At 37.8% G+C, this 22232-nt stretch overlaps 1 protein-coding gene across 4 annotated transcripts in view; it reads left to right on the top strand.

Annotated features, from left to right (window-relative positions):
• The window catches only part of ATAD2B (ATPase family AAA domain containing 2B), a 195650-nt gene extending 173792 nt beyond the window's left edge, over positions 1-21858 (top strand). For all 4 annotated transcript variants that reach the window (XM_074394602.1, XM_074394596.1, XM_074394609.1 and 1 more), the window contains 6 exons: positions 3295-3417; positions 6561-6698; positions 11454-12137; positions 15362-15489; positions 15826-15954; positions 18439-21858. In XM_074394602.1, coding sequence (XP_074250703.1) covers positions 3295-3417; positions 6561-6698; positions 11454-12137; positions 15362-15489; positions 15826-15954; positions 18439-18480 — 1244 coding nt within the window. In that variant the 3' untranslated portion in view covers positions 18481-21858. The remainder of the gene's footprint in view (positions 1-3294; positions 3418-6560; positions 6699-11453; positions 12138-15361; positions 15490-15825; positions 15955-18438) is intronic.
• Positions 21859-22232: the final 374 nt, after the last annotated feature.

The following is a 22232-nucleotide window of genomic DNA, read 5'->3' as shown; positions in this document are numbered from 1 at the left end:
GCCTTCATTTCATTGTTTATCCAGTCAACATTCAAGAGCAAGTTGTTCAGTTTCCATGAAGCTGTGCGGTTCTGAGTTAGTTTCTGCATTCTGAGTTCTAACTCGATTGCACTGTGGTCTGAGAGACCGTTTGTTATGATTTCTGTTCTTTTGCATTTGCTGAGGAGCGATTTATTGCCAATTATGTGGTCAATTTTAGAGTAGGTGTGATGTGGTGCTGAGAAGAATTTATATTCTGTGGATTTGGGGTGGAGAGTTCTGTAAATGTCTATTAGGTTTGCTTGTTCCAGGTCTGTATTCAGGTCCTGGATATCCTTGTTGATTTTCTGTCTGGATGATCTGTCTAATATTGACAATGGGGTGTTAAAGTCTCCCACTATTATTGTATGGGAGTCTAAGTCTCTTTGTAAGTCATTAAGAACTTGCCTTATGTATCTGGGTGCTCCTGTATTGGGTGCGTATATATTTAGGATCGTTAGCTCTTCTTGTTGCAGTGATCCTTTTACCATTATGTAATGTCCTTCTTTGTCTCTTTTGATCTTTGTTGCTTTAAAGTCTATTTTATCAGAGATGAGAATTGCAACTCCTGCCTTTTTTTGCTCTCCATTTGCTTGGTAGATCTTCCTCCATCCCTTTATTTTGAGCCTTTGTGTATCCTTGCATGTAAGATGGGTTTCCTGGATACAGCACACTGATGGGTTTTGGCTTTTTATCCAATTTGCCAGTCTGTGTCTTTTGATTGGGGCATTTAGTCCATTGACATTTAGGGATAGTATTGTTATGTGTGAATTTGATGCTGTCATTTTGATGCTACCTGGCTGTTTTGTTGGTTAGTGTTATTGGAGTGGCTGGTACTGGTTGTTCCTTTATATGTGTAGAGCCTCTTTCAGGAGTTCTTGTAGAGCAGGTTTGGTGGTGATGAAATCTCCGAGTGCTTGCTTGTTCACAAAGGAGTTTATTTTTCCTTCACTTATGAAGCTTAGTTTGGCTGGATAGGAGATTCTGGGTTGAAAGTTCTTTTCTTTAAGGATGTTGAATATTGGCCCCCAATCTCTTCTGGCTTGTAGGGTTTCTGCTGAGAGATCTGCTGTGAGTCTAATGGGCTTCCCTTTGTGGATAACCCAACCTTTCTCTCTGGCTGCCCTTAGCATTTTCTCTTTCATTTCAACCCTGGTGAATCTGACGATTATGTGCCTTGGGGTTGCTCTTCTTGAGGAATATCTTTGTGTTCTCTGTATTTCCTGGATTTGAATATTGGCCTGCCTTGCTAGGTTGGGGAAGTTTTCCTGGATAATATCCTGAAGAGTATTTTCCAGCTTGGATTCATTCTCTTCATCACATTCAGGTACACCTATCAGACGTAGATTAGGTCTTTTCACATAGTCCCACATTTCTTGAAGATTTTGTTCATTCCTTTTTGCGCTTTTTTCTCTGTTCTTGCCTTCTCTTTTTATTTCATTGAGTTGATCTTCGACCTCTGATATCCTTTCTTCTGCTTGGTCAATTCGGCTGTTGAAGCTTGTGCATGCTTCACAAAGTTCTCGTGTTGCGTTTTTCAGCTCCATCAATTCACTTATACTCCTCTCTATGCTGTCCATTCTCGTCAGCAGTTCGTCCAATCTTTTTTCAAGGTTCCTATTTTCTTTGCGTTCGATTAGAACATGTTCTTTTAGCTCACTGTAGTTTCTTACTACCCACCTTCTGAAGTCTGATTCTGTCATTTCATCACCCTCCTTCTCCATCCGGTCTGGTTCCCTTGCTGGTGAGGAGTTGTGATCCCTTTCAGGAGGAGAGGTGTTCTGGTTTCGGGAGTTTTCATCCTTTTTGCGCTGGTTTCTTCCCATTTTTGTGGGTTTATCCACCTGTTGTCTGTCTCTGTCCCAGAGAGTTGGAGCTTTATGAGTTTCCGTTGTACTACTGCCTTTTTTGATTTTTCTTTCAGGTCTGACCCGCCCAGCTAGCAGCAGGACTAGCCACTGCCTGCCCGCAGGGGCTTTGCTGAGCTGCTGTGGGCTCCGCCCAGCTGCCCTGAGCTCTTCCCTGTAGTCCTTTTTATATGGGCGTAGTTAGAACTGTCTCGGCAATGGTGGCCCCGCCTCTGTTATGGCGGACTCTCTCTGTTGTGGCAGGTTGCCTCGGCAACGGCGGGTTGCCTCGGCAACGGCAGCCTGCCTCCCTAGTGGTGGAGAGTCTCAGTAATGGCGGAAGCCCCTCCCCCACCGAGCTGGACCGTCCGGGTTCAGCTGTGCTTGGTTTGAAGGGCTCAACCCAGAGGGTTTCCAATTACTGTTTTTGTTTTCGTTGTTGTTGGGGGTGGAGGGGTGGGACCAACCGAGCCTGATCACCTGGCTCCCTGACTCAGAGTCTTTTCTTTTAAGTTGAACAACCCCGCGTTCTGGTCGCTTGTTGAAAAGGCACCGGGGTCTCCCGTGCTGCGACTCACGGAGTCGGCTCGAACTGCGGCGCCGGCTCCTGGCAGATTTTTTGCCTAGGAATCTCCTGGCCTGACTCCCTATTTCAGATGAATGGGCAACTCTGCCGTCTCAGGGCTCTGCTCGCCAGCTAAGAGGGCTCCCAGACCAGTGGCTTTTGTACAGAGAACCGCAGCAACAGGGCGTGGTCACAGCAGCCGCACGGGCGGAATCAGCCCCGTGGGGGCCAAAACAGCTGCACCGGCTGGGACTGTGACGCTGGCGACCCCTCTGCCTGGGTATCTCCTGGTCTGTGGGCAATAAGAGTTCGTCTGGAAATGCGACGTCCACTCACCCTCTGCACTTTCACTGGGAGCTGAAGTCCTGAGCTGTTCTTAGGCGGCCATCTTCCCAGCATCGCAACTTTGAATTCTTGCTCTTGATACTGTTAGAATATTAGTTACCTTGATATATTACTTGCCTTTTCATATTTCTGAGTAGCACAGGTCTAGGGGGCACCGTTTATGTTGTACCGTTTATGTATGAATGGAAGCAGAGGCTCTTCTTTTAGTACCATTTTAGGTATAGTTTACCTGGAACCGTGTTTATGCTTCTCTCCTGGATCTACCTACAATGTATATATCATCTTGCATTCTTTAAGTTAGAAAGACTTTCTTTATTTCTCTGTTTTTGGTCACATTTAAAAAAATAAGTTACCCTTGTGATATATTGGATTATTTAGCATAGTTTTGACTAATGTCAACTTGAGAGACATCTAAGATTTTTAAAATTCTTAGTTTGTATTCTTTTGCTTTTTAAGATACCCTTTGTTAATGTTATTTTATTTGTTTCCATAATAAATGTATACCAACTTTTTTAACAGATAAAATAATTAGGCACAGGGCTTGTACCCTGAAGGACACTGCACATGCCATCATTGCAGCTGAATTAGATCCAGAATTTAATAAACTTTGTGAGGAAATTAAGGAAGCAAGAATAAAAAGAGGTAAGTTGTAGAAATAAACTTGGTACTGAAGCCTAGTGTGTTCTGGTCAGGCCAAGAGTCCTTGAATGACGTTTCTTTAGGGTTGCTGGTATTATGAAAATAATGTATTTTGAGTTACCACCTTTATTTAATTTCTGATACTAATGTGTTATGTACATTCTCAAAGATATTTTAAAACTTTACGTTCTGTGAAAGTTTTACTGTGATAGTATTACAGAAATAAAGTGTTTCCTAGTGAAATTTCTTTTGTAGGAGTATATCTTTTTTAAGAATTGATTTCTAAATGGATTTAGATATTAGGTATGAAAAGGTTTTATTTTTCATCAGTTTACATTCTGGTACTTTAAAAGCCTGTTTAGGAATATTGTTTTTCCCTCCCTGTTGAAATTTATATGCAATTTTGTTATTAGAAACACAGAATTAGCAACTGTGGTTTGTCGATTCAGTTTATAATCTCATCCTTGAGGAACTCACATCTTAGTAGGAGAGAAAGAAAGGTTAAACAAATCAAGTACAGTGTGTTGTATGCACTGGTTGAAGCATGTTCAGAGCACAGAGAAGAGACTTCTTAGTAGGGAATCCAGCATTTTGATCATAGTAATGAGTGAATATAGAAATGTTCTTTCTAATGGACTAGGGAGGCACAGAAAACAACAGCACATGTAAAGGCACAGAGATGTGAAATAGCTTGATGTGTATTAGAAGATCTTTAAACGGGTATTGCTAAAGATATACAGAGTGCTGGAAATAGGGCTCAAGAGGTGTAGGGTCCAGGACACCAAAATTATGAAGAAACTTCTGCCATTTTAGGGAGCTCTTCCCTGACTCCCTAATCTAATAGAAGCTTTGGTAGCATTTGACATTATATTGGTTGGTTTTTGGTCATGTCTTCCTTATTTAGGATATCAGCACTTTGAATGTCTTGTTTACAGCTCTACTTCAGTCCCTAGAACTCTGTCTGATATATAACAGGTTTTCAGTAAATATTTGAATAAATCAGTGCCGTGCTAAGGAGCTTTTACTTTATCTTGTAGATCAATGTTTTCAAAAATGTCTACCTGTTACATCAGCTTAGACCTATGAATTAGATTCTCTGAGAATATAAAGCCAAGAAATCTTATTTGAACAGACTATCCAATAGTTTTTAGATTCACTAAAGTTTGATAGCCATAGGCAAGAGAAGTCATTGAAGAATTTTAAGCAGTAGAATGAATTGGTTGAATTGCCTTGGTGGCAAGAAGTAGCATGGTTTCAGTGTGCCAGGGCAGGAAGATGAGAGATCAGTTTAAAAGCTGTTGGAGCCCATTTGAAAAGGATTTGGCAATTTCTGTAAAGTTAAACATGGATTTGCTATATGACCCAGTGATTCTACTCTCAGGAATCTACAGAAGAAAAATGAAAATATGTGTCCACATAAACACTTAATATGTTCTTAGGAGCATTGTTTATAATAACCACAAACTGGAAACAACCCAGATGTCTGTCAGCTGCTGAATGGGTTAGGAAAACATAGGATATTCATACAAGGCCGTACTACTTAGTAATAAAAGGGAACAAAGTACTGATGCACAGTACAACATGGATAAACTTCAAAAACATGCTGGCTGAACATGGTGGTTCACCCCTGTAATCCCAGCATTTTGAGTGGCAGAGGTTGGAGGATCACTTGAGCTAAGGAGTTTGAGACCAGCCTGGGCAACGTGGCAAGACACTATCTCTACAAAAAATGAAAAATATTAGCTGGGCATGGTGATGTACACTTATGATCCCAGCCATTTAGGAGGCCGAGGTGGGAGGATTGCTTGAGCCCAGAAGGTTGAGGCTGCAGTGAGCCATGTTCGTGCTACTGCTGTCCACCCTGGGTGATGGAGCAAGACCTTGTCTCAACAAAGAAACGCAAAACATTATACTAAGTAAAAATAGCCAGACATAGAAAACTACATGTTATATGATTTCTTTTATATGAGATTTCCAGAAAAGGCAAGTCTGTAGAGACAAAAAGTGGAGAAGTGGTTGCCTGGGACAGTTATCTAAAATTGTATTGCTATGGTGATTTTACAATTCTATACATCTACTAAAAACTATTTGTTGTACACTTAAAACAGGTGATTTTTATGTTATATAAATTGTATCTCAGTAAAGCTGTTGGGGAACAAAAACCTATTGGAGTAGTCCAGGGTTTTAATTAATGAAGTAAGAAGGGAGATAGAAGAGGTTAATATAAGTGCGATGTAGCTTCAAGGATGTATAACACTGTGAAGTGAAGGAAGAATAAAAACGCTGCTCTGTTACTGGTTGGGTGACTCAGTAGATGCTAATACTCTAACAATCTAGATAGAGAATATATAAGAATGAACTGTTTTGATTTACAGGGAAAGATAAACCAGTTATTTTTAATTTGATCTATCTTTAGGATATTCAGTTGGAGATATCAAGCAAGGAGTTGTATATATGGATCAGAAGTTGTATTTATGGATCTGAGATATTTGGGCTAAAGATAGAGACTTGAGAATTATTATGTAATAGTAGTAAAACCTGAACATAATGGTACTTTGTTGGAGAACATGTAGATTAGAGTAAGAAGAAAAGTGGTTACAGAGAGAACTTGGAGAAAAACCAACTTATGGACCACATAGAAGAAATGAATCTCTAGTGTAGAAAATTAAGATAGAATGATTAGTCTTAGGAATATAACACAGGACAACCAAACTGACTGCAGTGTGGTGGAATAGGGAGCAAATAGCATTTTGAAACAGATCATGGGAATGGGGTTTAGTGGACTGTAGACACTGTTGTACATTCTAAGATGGCAAGAGATCATATTTTTGGACAGTATATAATCTTATTATTCCACAGTCATAATAATGTAAAATGTGCTCCTTTGTGAATTAAAATGAGTAAAAATAGGGCCTCTTTGTGTATTAAGTGGAAACATGGCCTGCCAGATTGTTCTATTTTTATGATTTTATATCTAAGTTTCTTACCCATCTTAAAACAAAACACTGCTTCCACTGGAGTTGCAAACTGCCCAAGTATAATTAATGACTTTAAAACTCAGTTTTGTATTTCAGATTTTTTAAAAACCTTGTTGGTTTATGTAGCTGGGAATATTTAAATAGGTATTGCTTATCTTCTGCTTGCAGGCTTATCAGTAACAGCAGAACAAATAAATCCTCATAGTACTGGAGCTCGGAAGACAGAAACTAGAGTTGAAGAGGCGTTTCGGCACAAACAAAGAAATCCAATGGATGTCTGGCATAACTCTGCAAATAAATGTGCATGTGAGTATTTGAGCTCATGTTATCCAGCAGTGAGAACAACTGAGAATGATGCAGATATGTTAGGAATTGGGTACAAACCAAAGTGCTGCTGTTTTCCCACAGCTCTTTTAATCTCTTTTCGGGGTGACTTGTTGGGTAAATGCTGAATTAGAAATATATTTATTTATTTCTTTCTTTTTCTTTTTTTTTTTTTTTTCAAGACAGAGTCTTGCTCTGTCACCCAGGCTGGAGTGCAGTGGTACAATCTTGGCTCACTGCAACCCTCTGCCTCCCAGGTTCAAGCAGTTCTCTTGCCTCAGCCTCCCAAGTAGCTGGGACTGCAGGCATGTGCCACCACACCCAGCTAATTTTTGAATTTTTAGGAGAGACGGGGTTTTACCATATTGGTTGGGCTGGTCTCAAACTCCAGACCTCATGATCCGCCTGCCTCAGCCTCCAAAGTGCTGTGATTATATGTGTGAGCCACCACACCTGGCCAGAAATATATTTCTTTAACTTTATTTGTTGTTTTCTATCCCTATTCAATATTATTTGCTATGACAGTTGAACTAGGCTTGAATATTTTCAATTTCAAACTTTGGTTTTTGGATAGCAATGTGGCCAGTAGAATTTTATCCACCCTTGTCCTCATCTTCCACTCTTTCTTGTACACTATGCATGATATTCTCTTTAGGATGGGAAATGGATATTCCCTCATGTAGACATGGATAATGTGGCAACAGGAAGTTGATTTTTCTGAGAGACTATTTGTGCTCAGTTTGAAAAATCGGCACAGCCTTCTTTGTAGTTTTTGTGAAATGTATTTAAAGGGAAAATTAGAGATTTTTTTCGATTGTACTCATTCATGTTCATCTATAATATTTCCAAAAGACAAATGTTAATAAGCATCTTTCTAATATAGTCCTTAGGTTTCACTAAAGATAGCCTTCTTTGAAGATACATGCTGTTATTCTGGTATAAAGATGGTAATCCAGGTTAAGTATCCTTTATCCAAAATGCTTGGGACCCAGAAGTGTTTTGGATTTTTTCGGATTTTGGTATATTTGGATTGTACTTATCATTTCAGCATCCCTAATCCAAAAATCAGATATCTGAAATGCTTCAATGCTTCAATGAGCAATTACTTTGAGCGACATGTCAGTGCTCAAAAAGTTTTGGATTTTTGATACTCAACCTGTACTACTCTGTCAGTAAAGCTAGCTATGATATGTTCTTTCACCAGTGGCATTGAATTTGAATGAATGAACGATACCCACCTTTTTAAAGCTTGTCCTCTTTTGGTAAGTGGCATTGTATGTGAGAAAGTTTGAGAAAAGACTTGATGCCATGAAACTACTTAAACCTATTTGACCTAGTTGTATTTCAGATCATGACTTGGATTGTGTAACATAGCATTCTAATTTAAACTTTGAAATTCTTTACATTCTATGGATCTACTACAAATGTTTATGAAGGAAAATACATTGAATATTCACTTTAAGAAGTTTTAAGTCCCTTTAAATACTTTAAAAACTTTTTGAATCTACAAATACGAGTTTTGTTTTCTCTTACCAGTAGATGGCATATGTGACCCATCATTTTTCTGTTTTACATTAACTTAAGTCATAAATCGGAACGTCCCTAAGGCAGAGTTGCTTTCCTTAGGCCTTAGTTTTGGAAACAAACTCAGTGACGCTATAAAAATTGACTCTAAAGATTATGTGTCTAAATGGACTTTTCACACAGAGCACCCTGATAAAGGAAGTGTGTGTGTGTGTGTGTGTGTGTGTGTGTGTGTGTGTGTGTATTTTTTTTTTTTTCCTTTTTTTCTTGAGACAGCGTCTTTCTCTGTTGCCCAGGCTGGAGTGCAGTGGCATGATCTTGGCTCACTGCAACCTCTGTCTCCCCAGGTTCAAGCGGTTCTCCTGCCTCAGCCTCCCAAGTGGCTGGGACTACAGGTGCCCACCCCCATGCCTAACTCATTTTTTGTATTTTTAGTAGAGATGGGGTTTCACCAGGTCAGGCAGGTCTCAAACTCCTGACTTCAAGTGATCCGCCTGTCTTGGCCTCCCAAAGCACTGGTATTACAGGCATGAGCCACTAATGTGAGAAAGTTTGAGAAAGGACTTAGTGGGATATTAAGCATTAAGTCAACAAATACTAATATATACTCTTGCCACTTGCCAGATATGATGAAGATATATCAGTGACTAAAACAAAAATCTCTTCATGTGGAGCTAATGTGATCTGTTTCTCTTATTTTGCCAAAATTATATCAACCATTAGAAATAATTATATAAGGAAGAGAGAAATATCTCCAATCCTCCTTCCCAAAGATTAAGAATATTTTCTCTCATAGTATTAGCCAGGATGAAAGCATCCTGGAGTAACTTGCTTCAGTGGGACTTCCAGCCATTGCTTAGTGTACTACATGTCAGGTAATTGAGGTGATTCTTGATTGAGCAGAGTTCAGCTTCATTTTGCTCTAGGTTCATGGCTTAGGAAAGAAAAAGAAACCTATTGTGCTTTCAGTTACATGGTTGGAGAATAAGAGAGGTTACAGTGTCAGGAATGGCCTGTAAGGTAGTAAAAACGTAGTAGCTGTACCTTTCAGAGTCAGAGCAAGCTGAATGCTTTTCATTTTTTATATGGACTAGATTAGTTTTTCTTGTAGTTAATGGGATGTTCACAAATGCCTATCCCGTGAGCCTGTGTACCAGCTTTTAATAGTAGATTAATACAGAAATTTTCTTCTCTATGCTAATTATCCTGTAACTTTAAATTGTAAAAATAGAAATTAATAAGGAAAAAGAATGAAAAGGTAGTGCCAGCAGGGTTACAGTTTTGAAGGAAGAAGGAAAAATACATGTTAAGCCAAATGACTAAATAGCTTGAATTTTGGAGATGATTTCAGAAACCTTTCGAAGATACATTCTTAGATAAGAAAGAAGAGTAATATTTATAACTAAATTTATCCATTTCTTGTGAATTTCTTGTGAATAGGTTGTTGAATTTACAGAGATGAAGTAGGGATTAAAGATGAAAGGATGAAGTATGTAAACACAGTATACACTGTTGATAGATTCTAAATTCATATTCAACAGTGTGAATATAAGAAACAAGGATTGTCATTAAAAGACCATATTCTTTTCTGTCTCTATAAAGTTTTAAAACTATGAATTAAACAGCCTACAGTTAGTGATTTTGTATTTATGTTTTCTTTTTCTTTTCTTTCCTTTTTTTTTTTTTTTTTTTTAAAGACAGTCTCTGTTGCCAGGCTGGAAACAGGCAGTGGCACAAGCTTGGTTCCTTGGTTCACTGCAACCTCCGCCTCCTGGTTTCAAGTGATTCTCTTGCTTCAGTCTCCCAAGTAGCTGGGATTACAGGTGTGCACTACCACACCCAGCTCATTTTTGTATTTGTAGTAGAGACGGGGTTTCACCATGTTGGCCAGGATGGTGTCAATCTCCTGACCTTGTAATCCACCCGTCTTGGCCTTCCGAAGTACTGGAATTACAGGCATGAGCCACCACGCCCAGCATATATTTTCTTTAAAAAATATCTTTGTCCAGGAAGCTTTTCAGCTATGACATATTAAACATATATATTGTGGTTTTTTAAGTTAAAATTATTATGTTTATAACCACAGAGAAAATGAGTATTTTTATTCTCTGATTCTTTCAGCACACTAGTATTTAGAATTGGGGTTAGATACCAGAAGTGATTCAGCTCTAGCTTAAGTTATTTGCTTTAATAATTTTTGTATTTAAGTGTTCTGAAGAACATTTAATTGTATTATGCAAGTGTCCCAAATTTTTAAATAAAAGTTAACTTTTTGTTTATTTAAGGGACAATGAGGTAGACTTGCTTAACCATCTACCTCAATTTGATATATATGTGATAAATTAAAAATTCCAGGGTCCATTAATACTTGGAGGCCCCAGCTGCCTACTCATAAAGCTCATGATAATTTCTAACATCTAAGAGTATAGTTCTTACAACTTTTGAGGCCTCCCTTTTCACATAGGTGACTGAGTATTTATTTTCGGTCTTGTTTTGTTTTGTTTATGTTGTTGTTGTTGCCTTGATAGCAGAGGGCTTAATTTTCCTACATATTCTCAAATAACTTCGCAAGAAATTGATGCTGCTGGGTAAACTGTTTGTGCTAGAAGAGATTAACAGTTGGCTCACCAAATTGTCCAAATAACTTTCATAAGGCATCTATCCATTGTCATACTTACTGTGGGTGATTACTTTTTCTGGAAGGAGAGATTTCTTTGTGAGGATACCCTTAACTGTTCTGTTAGGCTATATTGAATCATGTCTTTATTTTCCTTCATGATTTAGGAGCTACCTTTTGCTAGCAAAACATCCGTCTTCCTGGTGGAAATCCAAGGCTTTGGCCCCAGACTTTCTGGCAGCATGGCAGTGTGGTCATTCTTTAAATGTGTATATTATGTGCGTGGCTTCTGGATGTTGAAAATTAGGAATAGTCCTAAAGTAGGATCTAGGATAGTAGAAAAGGTTAGTGCTGAGTAAACTCATACAGGAAATAAATTAAAAAAATTTTTTTATTCTGCAGAGTTCATGCCTGACATATCCATTCCACTTGTAGGTTGCAAGAGTTAGTCAGCATGGATGTCAAGAGCTAAGTAGTTTTTGTTTGTGTGTTACATCAGCATGGGTTTACTTTCTTTTGGGTCCTGTTTAATAAACATGTAAAATTGATATTGCATTCCAAGTTCTACCTATCTTTTTTCCTTCCTTGTAAAACAGTTCGGGTTCGGAGAAAATCAAGGAGGCGATCACAGTGGGGTAAAGGAATTATTAAGAAAAGGAAAGTTAATAATTTAAAAAAAGATGAAGAAGACACCAAATTTGCAGACTATGAGAACCATACAGAGGACAGGAAATTGCTAGAGAATGGAGAGTTTGAGGTAAGCACTGACTGTCATGAGGAAAATGGAGAAGAGACTGGAGACTTATCTATGACCAATGACGAATCATCCTGTGACATCATGGACATGGACCAGGGGCAGAGGCTTAACAACGGAGCAGGCACAAAAGAGAACTTTGCATCTACTGAGGAGGAAAGTTCAAATGAATCTCTACTCGTCAACAGCAGCAGTTCCTTAAACCCGGAGCAGACCTCCAGGAAAGAGGCTTTCCTTAAAGGAAACTGTCTAAATGGTGAGGCTTCCACTGACAGTTTTGAAGGAATACCAGTTCTGGAGTGTCAGAATGGCAAGCTTGAAGTAGTTTCTTTCTGTGATAGTGGAGATAAACGTAGTTCTGAACAAAAGATTCTTCTGGAGGACCAGTCAAAGGAAAAACCAGAAACTTCGATTGAAAATCATGGAGATGATCCTGAGAAACTAGAGGCACTGGAATGTAGCAATAATGAGAAGTTAGAACCTGGCCCTGATGTGGAGGTTAAAGATGCAGAACTGGATAAAGAAGGTAGAGCTAATATTTGAAAAATCTTCTGAAGGTTTAAACTCCAGAGTTAATTCATTACATATTTTATCTGGTTCCCAGTAGTAAAAGTTGATGAATAATTATAACCCTCTGAGAATCTGTTAAAATTTCACCCCTCTCTCTAGAAAATCGCTTGCATGCGCGTGCACACACACACGCACACACACACCCAATTTTGCTGTAAGTTTCAAAGCGGGTGTCATTGCAAATGCATTGCTTTACTGGCCACTTGCTCTTCTGCCTCTTGCCTGATTTTCACCCCTAGCCTCAGGGATTTCTGACTGAAAGCTGAGTAAATCCACAAGTGTTAAGAAGATGGAATTCCAGGAAGAATTATTGGCATGGGCTGAGTGTGGGCAGAGAAGACTTGGTCATAAGAGCAGTAGGATATATTCGGAAGAGCAATATAGACCTAAGTTAAATTCCCACTCCTATTCACTATAATCATGTGACCTTGAGCTCGTTATTTACACTCTCCAAGCCTATTTATTCATCTAGGAAATTGAACTTCAGAATGGTGTTGCAGGGATTAAATAATAGTGTATTTTAATTGTCTCTCATGGTAACTGGCCCATACTAAGGTATATTCATTCCAGGCAGTCATTGTTAGTTGAATCCAAGGGCTGTTCAGTCTAACAGCCGTCATTGCTTTGTAAGTCCAGTGGTGAAGGAAAGAAGCAGAGTGCTCATTGTCAAGTTTACCTTGTTCTTAGGGAATCAGAGTATTCTCCCAGCTTCTGACTTTTTATGGCTACATGATTCTTTTAAGAAGCAGAAGAAAGAGGAAGTTAAGGGTTTCTAGGCTGTCTTTATCATTATTCTTTAGTCCAAAGCAGGGTCTGGGGTGAGTTAATATCTACCCTGCTCAATATACATTTCCTTCCTGGTTAGGTGCTCTTATAGGAGGGTATCTTGAAATTACATTATTTTCTCTAAATTGTGTGGAGTACACAGCTTCAGCCTGGGATTTGGGGTATGTGGGAAAAGGGTGGTGGTTGTTTTTTTTTTTTTCGTGCCAGTATTTTAAGTCCTTTAGCAGAGTTAGGAAGCAGGAAAATATTATTCAAAGTCTAAGAATTCCTTTAGTGAATAAAGAGAGACTTGCTGTTCTTAAATGCTACCTATTGAACTTTTCAATATTTAATACTAAAATAGTTTTCAGAGCAGTATTCATTCTAGGCTAACTGATAGACAGAACTTTAAAAATATGTTAAAGCTATGGTTAAGTAATGAATATGACAGCATGGGAAAAGTGGAAAAGGAATCTGGTATGAGGCCAAATGGGTGGGAGATAGAGAAATCTATTTTAATGCTGATTTCTATAAGCATGCTGAAAAAGGCCTAAATTAATATTGTGTTCAGTTGGTGATCTAAAAACTATAAAGGTAATTATTGTGTAAAAGTTTGACCTGAAGCTTTCATTTGGAATTATCAGGACAGTATCCTAATCTGAGTTTTTAGGCCTCTGGAAGTCCATGGATGTAGTAATGAGGATCAGTATGATTTTAACAAAACTCTTAGCATATAGTAATTGAACTATTAAGTCTTTCACATTAAAGGCAGCCTGAAATATAAAATTTCTCTGATCTATCATGATACATGTTTTTGAAGGCAACACTTTGGTGGTTCTTTTGCTGTTATAAATAAAGCAGTTGTTGACAAGGAAGAGTTAAAAAACTTGGGAGTAAGAAGTAAAAGGACTAATGCAGGATGGAGGCAGGGTCCCTGCATTGGGACACTTAATAAACACGGTCTCCTTAGTGTCCCTGACATGGGCCACATCCTGTATGAATTTCTGAAACAATCTAAGTTTGTCTTTGTGTTCCTTCCCTCAGCCTCTTCTTTAGAGTCCTACTTAGGGGAGCATAGGGCTTCATGGTCTACCCACCCTTTTGACCTCTCTAAGTGCCTGGGTCCGTGAAATTATGCTTAGCCACATTAAAATTTGTTTGTTTAGTGTGGCTGGTCTCAGCAAAATGTTAGAAGGAAAGTAATTAGATTATACTAATTTACTCTAAGGTAGGAAAGAACACCAGTCCTTTTACACTTTTAGTGGGTTTATATTTTTAAGAAAAAAATGTTAAACTCTGAATCAATTTCTAATAGAATTTTAGGCAGTGTAACAGAAAGATAAGAAATTTCAGGCAATGCTGAAGCGAATGTTTTAGGCTGGGAGGCAAATGTGTAGACAGGTGGGCCCCACTTTTGTTAGTATCTGCTTTTCTAGGTTGCTTCACTTCTTCTGGTTCTGAAAGCTCCCAGTTGTAAAATGATAGCTGTCATTGTCATGGAGTGAAGACTGTTTTTAAATGAGCGCTTAGAGGTGAAGACTGCTTTTATCTTTCTTTTTGCAGATATGCTTATTAGGTGATATTCTTTTTTTTTTTTTTTCTTCGAGACGGAGTTTCACTTGTTACCCAGGCTGGAGTGCAATGGCGCGATCTCGGCTCACTGCAACCTCCGCCTCCTGGGTTCAAGCAATTCTGCCTCAGCCTCCTGAGTAGCTGGGATTACAGGCATGCGCCACCATGCCCAGCTAATTTTTTGTATTCTTAGTAGAGACGGGGTTTCACCATGTTGACCAGGATGGTCTCGATCTCTTGACCTCTTGATACACCTGCCTCGGCCTCCCAAAGTGCTGGGATTACAGGCTTGAGCCACCGCGCCTGGCCCTATTAGGTGATATTCTAGTATGACTTGACTTTTTTTTTTTTTTTTGAGACAAGGTCTTGCTCTGGAGTGCAGTGGCTGGATCTTGGCTCACTGCAGCCTCCACCTCCCGGGTTCAAGGGATTCTCCTGCCTCAGCCTCCCGAGTAGCTGGGACTATAGTCGTGCGCCACCATGCCTGGCTAATTTTTTATATTTTAGTAGAGATGGAATTTCATCACATTAGCCAGGATGATCTCAATCGCCTGACCTCGGGATCTGCCCCTCTCGGCCTCCCAAAGTGCTGGGATTACAGGTGTGGGCCACCAGCTGGCTTGGCTTAAGTTGTAGCTTAGTTTTCTTTAATTTGGGTTACCTAGTCTTACCAATTAAAAAAAAAAAATTACCACATGGGGTTGCTTTAAAAAAAAATCGCTTAGGAATATATCCTTCCTCATTCCAAAAGGGATTTGTGGTGGGTAAAATAATTTATTGTCACTTCAGACTGATTTTTCTTAACTTTTACTTGCTGCAGTGTATTTTTTGTCTCAATTATAGGTGCTTCTAAAGTAAAGAAATACCGTAAATTAATTTTAGAGCAGGCAAAAACGACAAGCCTGGAACTGGTTCCAGAAGAGCCATCTGAGCCTGTGCCTCCTCTTATAGTTGATCGTGAGAGATTAAAGGTAAGCTTAGCTATTCCCAGTTTTAAATGAATGGATGGAGATTTGAATGTGTTTTTAGGCAGTTGAATAAAACTAGTTTTCCTGCTTTAACCCTGGACTACAAATGCCTCAGAGCTTCTAGTAAAAAAAAGTTGTGTATTTTAAGGAGTTGAAAGATACGGGAATAGTCCAAGATAGTCTAAGGGAATAGTTGCAAGCTCTTGAATCTTTTAACCTCATGTTCACTGTACATTCTAGCTTTATGGTGCTTACTGTATAGCCATTTGAATATCCAATTTCAGTTTGACCAGTGAAATCAAATTACATTTTATTCTCTTTTCTTCTATTTTTTCTTAGAAATTGCTTGATTTGTTGGTAGATAAAAGCAACAATCTGGCAGTTGATCAGCTTGAGAGATTATATTCTCTTCTTAGTCAGTGCATCTACCGTCATCGTAAAGATTATGACAAATCACAACTTGTAGAGGTAAGTGTTTAGTTTATTTGTAGAATACAAATAATGTGCTTTTACTTGAAAGTTATTTTGCCTACATCTATGTCTTTCACCAAGCAACTAAAGAATGTTTTGAAGATTTAAGGTAAGAAGAATCATTAAGAGTTATAGTTTGAAGAATAAAGGCTTTCCGTACCATTTTGTTTCTGGAAAGACGTAATCTGGGGTTCCTTTTTTGTCAAAACAGAAATCCATGGTTCTAGGTTGGTAAATATGTAGGAATAGCATGTTACAATTCTCTGCTTACTTGCTTATAACTGACATGCCTACTGAGCCTATCGCTTGGGCTTGTTGGATGTGGTCATGGTCCCACACTCCTTATCACTGCTTCCTAGGCAGCCACTGCTGATGTAAAGGTATTGGCACGGGCATTGAGACCTATTTGCCATTAATTGACAGATCAAAAGTCATCTTGTTTAGTCAAATCTACTCCTGCAAATTAGCCATATGAAGGAGTGACTGTCCTTTTGCTTAGATGCTTTTAGAGATGGAGTTTTCCTTTTCTAGACAACTCTGAACCGAGAGAACTTCTTCCCATATAAATATGAGCTTAAGCTTATATCTTTGTTTATATAATTTCCATCATTAAACCACACTTCTGCTTTTTCAGGTAATCTGAGCAAATGTAATCACTCATCTACCCACAAAATGGCTGAATGACTTAATTCAACTCTCTTTGTTCATTTGCCTGTTAGCTTGTTTATCTGGTGGTCTATGCTAGGTGTTTGAAATGGAAAAAAAAAAAAAGAGTAAGACAAAATATCTGCTATCAAGGAATATTTTTAGTATATTAAAGATTTATATGTAAAGGATATAGTTATTTTTCATGCAAAAATAAAGAATAAGGCATTTGAATCAAAGCAAGTGCACATTTGAAAATTATTTTGTAATCACATTTTTACAAAGCTGTACTAAGTCATGTAATATATAGACATCACAGGAAAACACAAATGAGAAAAAAAAGCATCACTTATATGCCACCTCCTAGAGCAGGCGTCCCCAAACTACGGCCCGCGGGCCACATGCGGCCCCCTGAGGCCATTTATCGGGCCCCCCGCCACACTTCAGGAAGTGTGGTCAGTGAGAGGAGCACAGTATGTGGCGGCCCTCCAACAGTCTGAGGGACAGTGAACTGGCCCCCTGTGTAAAAAGTTTGGGGACGCCTGATCTAGAGAGAACTAGTCAGTATTAATCTTTTAGAATATCTTCTAACCTTTTAAAATGTCTAGATGTACATGCCATTTGTATAAGTGTATATATGTATTTTTAAATTGGGGTCATATTGTATGTTTTGTTTTATAATTTGATTTTCTTTTCTTATTTGGCAATATATGATAAAACATTTAGCAGGAGTGATTTTTGTCGATCACATAGAAGAACTTGTTGATCAGATGATGATCTGTTAATACAGCCTATTAATTCTGTAGAGACATAGAATAGAATTTCTTTGGAGCTGTTTTAAGGGAGGGAAAAAGTGCAAGTGTCTTAGATGTATTTGACATTTGCCCACCTGAGTAAAATGTGCGGGGTAGAGTTCTTCACATTTTTTACATTCTAGAACTTCTTTGTTCATATGGTTGTAGTTTTATTAGCTTGAATGCAGTAAATACTCCTCACCAGTGAAACATCTCTGTGGAACCCTAAAAATCTAAAGGCCTAATTTAGGGAGGGAAGGGATTGATAGCAGAATCAGCAACGAGTGGCTTTCATGGTGGTGGTGATGGAAGCCACCCATTCTGGCTTTTTTCCCCCTGTCTTTTCAGCTCTGGTTGGAGTGAATAGAATTGGAGACACAATGCATTCTGCTTTTTGGCATAAGTTTTGCTATGTAGAATGCAGTCATTTTGCTTTGGGAGTTAGTGAAATATAATGAAGAAGGAAGGGCTTAGTGTCCGGAGTGAGGCTGCCTGTATTCAAATCCTGACTGCCATCTGTTAGCTGTCAAATTATTTATCCCCTCTGTGCCTCAGTTTTTTTAATCTGTAAAATGGGCCTCATAGGAATACCTATGTTCAACTTTCAGTGTTGTTATGGGAGTAAAACTATATATATAAATTATATGCATATATATAAATACAAATATTTACTTATATTTATGTATTTTATATATAGAAAGTTCCTAGTAAATATCTGGCCTAGGTTAATCATTGAGTGTTGCTATCATCATCCTTATATTCATATTACTTATACCTCATACTGATATTATTGGCATAATGTTATTCTTTGAGTGTGACTATCATCATCATCCTTATTACACTAAATATAAAATTGGAGGTACTTGGAAGTGTCTAGGGCAGATAGTCTTAATTAGCTATGATACTGTAATCAGGAAAGTATTCAAAGTTGAACCTGTATCTCAAATTCATTCCCTAAAAATTTAAAGTGAATTCTTCCATAATGAGGAACACTTTTGTTTTTCCCTTAACAGATAACATGCTTTTTTTTTTCCTTTTTTAGGAGATGGAAAGAACAGTTCATATGTTTGAGACATTCCTATGAACTTTACAAGATGAGTGGTTTATCCTCTCCAATCTGCTCCTGACAGAGCAGTCTTCTGAGCCATTCAATTTCAAATTGCACCAATTATGTGCAGAGCCTTGGTGTAAAGTGCTCTCTTACTCATTCTTTCTCTCTGTTGAATTTGGTGCTATTGTCTCAGGTACCTGAAACCAACCAGCCTACAAGAACCAAACAGAACTTCAGAAACATGTTGTATTTTCCACAAATAAAAAATACAACCCCACAGCTTGGAGATTTTGGTGCTACAGAAACTGCTCTCGCTTCTGCTCCTCTTTTCGTGCACTCTCTTTTGGAGACTCCTCTCTTAGGGAGCAGACCAGCAAACAGGAGGAAACTGGATGGGGCAGCTCTAACTGTGATGAATTGTTTAAACAGTGGGCAACTTGTTAATCTTTTTTTCTACATTTTACCCCTTTAATAATTTTTCCCCCCATCTGGGTAATGGACTGAAACGTGTTTTAGAGTTGGCTATGGTCTGTTCTGGTGGGAAGCTGAAGAAACTGGATGAAATTAGGTCAGGCTCTTTAGAACTGCCTTTAACGTGCCTTTTTATTCATTTGAGGAAGATAAGGCTAAAAGGATGGGCTGTTTGAAGCAAGTAAATTAGAAAGCTTTCTTTGGTCACAACCTTGGAAATAAGTTTTGATACTCTGTGTCATTAAGAGACAACCACTGTTTGGGTCTGAAATGCCTGTCTTATTCTCAAAGCTCAATCAAGACACCCAGTAAGCCACATAATATACTAAAATGGTAAGTTTTCTTGTAAGGTCTATTTCGGTTTAAGAAATATGTAGTAACAACAACGAATAATACACAGTCCACACAAAAAAACAAAACAAAACTCCACACTTTTTGGTATTGCTGACAATGATGACTAGAAAATAAATAGATAGTGGCCATTCTTTCTTCTGCCAGTGGCAATTTAATAGTTATTCATGTTTGAGTTCCCAGAGAAAAATGATTTTCATATGTAGTAAATTGATATTTTCTTTTAAAGCCAGGACTTGCCAAATGGACAGAAAAGAGAGGAATTCGTCAGAAGCTCCATAAAATTCATTTTCTGTGTGCTTAATTGCAAGTGAGCTCTGGTATGGCCCTTGAATAACAGTATTAATGTTTAGATCCCACCTCGTAAGCTTACCTTCACAGCTCTTCATTTTGATTGGAAACCATTTTGAATCTTGTTGAGTGATTTCTGTGAATTGTACGTATCTGAAATTAATTATGCATTACTAGTTTTACAAAACTTTCTACAAATTTGGAAACACAGTCTAGGCAGTTGCAAAGAGACAAAGGGTGCAGTGACGTTTTTTATCAGATGATTTTTAAACAAAAAGGTAGAAAATTTTGCCGACAAGTTCGCTTGATATCTTCATTCATTGTAGCCGTTAGCTGCAGGTGTGTCTTTTCAATATATGCAACACATGTAGTTTGGGTTTTAATTAGGGCAAATGGTCTTGGACTACTGCAGAGATTCTGAGCTACCTCAGCTTTTTGTATTTTAGTTACCAACAGTGTTTACAGAGTTCTGTAATCACTTTGCCACCGTTTACATCCTGAAGCTAAGGTACTTGTCTCCTTGTCTCTGGCTCTTTGTAGTGTGCAGAAAGCATACTTTGGCCATAGCCTATTGCAGTAATCCAAAGTGCTTCTTTGCATTTACATTTACGTCTAACGCCTTCTAATCCTAGCTTAATTTTTTTTAATGCCATGTGTTTTCTTTGTACCTAGTCTGTGAAGTTTTTGTAATATTCAGTTAGTCATATAAGTCAAGATGCTACCCATGTAGACACACTGTATTTTTAAGGTGGGCAAGTGCGATTAACGATGAACCATTTTAAAGGGGAGGTTATTTGAAACCTCTAATTTGATTATTGGGAGGATTTTCATGCTTTCTTTAGTATTTATTACCATCATACCAATTCAAACTATTTTATTGTCTAATACATTAGCATTTTGTATTTTGATGGAAATTGTTACAGAATTTAAAGATTTGATGAAATAAGATGTAGCAGATTTTTTGTAGCAAGTTACTGGTAAAAGGGTTTTTTGCAAGTCTCAGGTTCTTGCTGCACTATTTTTTTTTAAATATTTATTCCAGTTATTCTAATTCAGAAACATTCTGTTCAAGTAACAGCAGCACTTGTGAAAGGAAAAAAACGCACACGTTTCTTAGTAGGTTACTCAATTTGTACAATTAAGATTTTAGCCATCAGTGAATTTGACAAGGGAAATGTATTTATTTTCAGCATTAAAATGCTTCCAAAAGATCAAGTTGTTTTTGTTTGTTTTTTTAACCTTAATGTAGATGGAATAATTGGAGGCAACCTCAGTATAGGAACTGCCACTTCGAACAGTTTAGGTCTTAAAGAGAAAGTCAATCTAATGCCAAGGGGAGAAAAATGAGCTGAAATTGTTCCAACTCCTCTGGCCTTCTTTCCCTCAATTAAAAAAACAAAAAAACAAATGTACCAGTTTTGCTTATTTTACAGGTATCTGGTGGTTCTATAGTTTAAAGCAGCTTGTGAAATTATCTAAGTGGACTCAATTTTGTTTACTTTTCTGTAAGTTCTTCATTTTTGCTGTATAGCATTGGCAAAAAATATGTACAAATTGACCTCTGTTCTTATTTCCTATTGTGAGCATTATAAATGATAAGCTCCTATGTAAAATCTTGCTCTCAGATGAGTAAAATATGTATCACAGCATAGCCCAGCAATAGTTCATGCTCAGCTGTGGGGACCCTGGGAGCTTTTTAAAGATGATGGAACCACACTAGGGTTGAAACTGATGGCTGTGGAGTTAATTGTGTTTTTGAGCTTGAATCTCACCTGTGATTTTTTTTTTTTAAATGTTGTTTCATGACTTGATTTTTCTCATAAGCCAATGTATTTGTAGGTTTACTGGATTTTATTTTTAGGGAGTGGGTTGGTAATTTCTTCCTATTTTTGATTAAGTTGGTTCAGCTATGGTGCTATTCAGTAGGTATCTTCAGTGTCAGGTCCCGTAGCTGAATGCCATTGTTATTATAATTATTTGTAATCACATTGTAAGCTTGAATTTGGACTTGTACCTGCATCTTTCGTATTCTGTACATCTGGTTACTTAGACTTTGGGAGTCCCGTTTGGTTTCAGTCATGTATGTCTACTTTGTAGTTTAAGTAGACTTCATCAACTATGGTCTATTTTGGGTTTGTAGTTTTAATTTAGAGTTGTGTTAAATTGATGTTTTGCATTTGACTTCATTTTACATTAGTTGAAGTAAATTATTTAATTTTTGAATTCTGGAATTTGAACATTTACTGTAATTTGTAATATAACTGCTGTGAAATACTTGAATAAAGATGACAAGAAAAACATGTCTTTCTTTAGCTTAATTGTGATCCCTGTTGGCTACAAATGCAGTGCTACTTTTCTAGCTGATTTAGACTATTTTACAGAGAGGCATATTGCTGCTTATTAAGCATCCAAAAAGTTATGTTATGTGTTCCTTTTAGATTTTAAGTATGCCTCATGATTTTTTAGCTGAAAGCTTTTTCTGTTGAGAAAATATGGTTTTAGTTTTAGTTGAAGATGGTCTAAAATATGTTGTCTAGAAGCAAACGGATTTCTCCTGAGATTTGTTTTTCTAACTGGAAGGCTATACGATAACATATGATCAGGTCATATGGTTCATTTAGTTTAAAATGTTTTTATCGGGTTATTATAAGCATACTTTGTACAGTACAGCA

This window comes from Saimiri boliviensis, chromosome 1 (assembly GCF_048565385.1).
Source record: "Saimiri boliviensis isolate mSaiBol1 chromosome 1, mSaiBol1.pri, whole genome shotgun sequence".
NCBI classification, from domain to species: domain Eukaryota; kingdom Metazoa; phylum Chordata; class Mammalia; order Primates; family Cebidae; genus Saimiri; species Saimiri boliviensis.
This window is presented reverse-complemented; position numbering and strand designations above follow the sequence as displayed.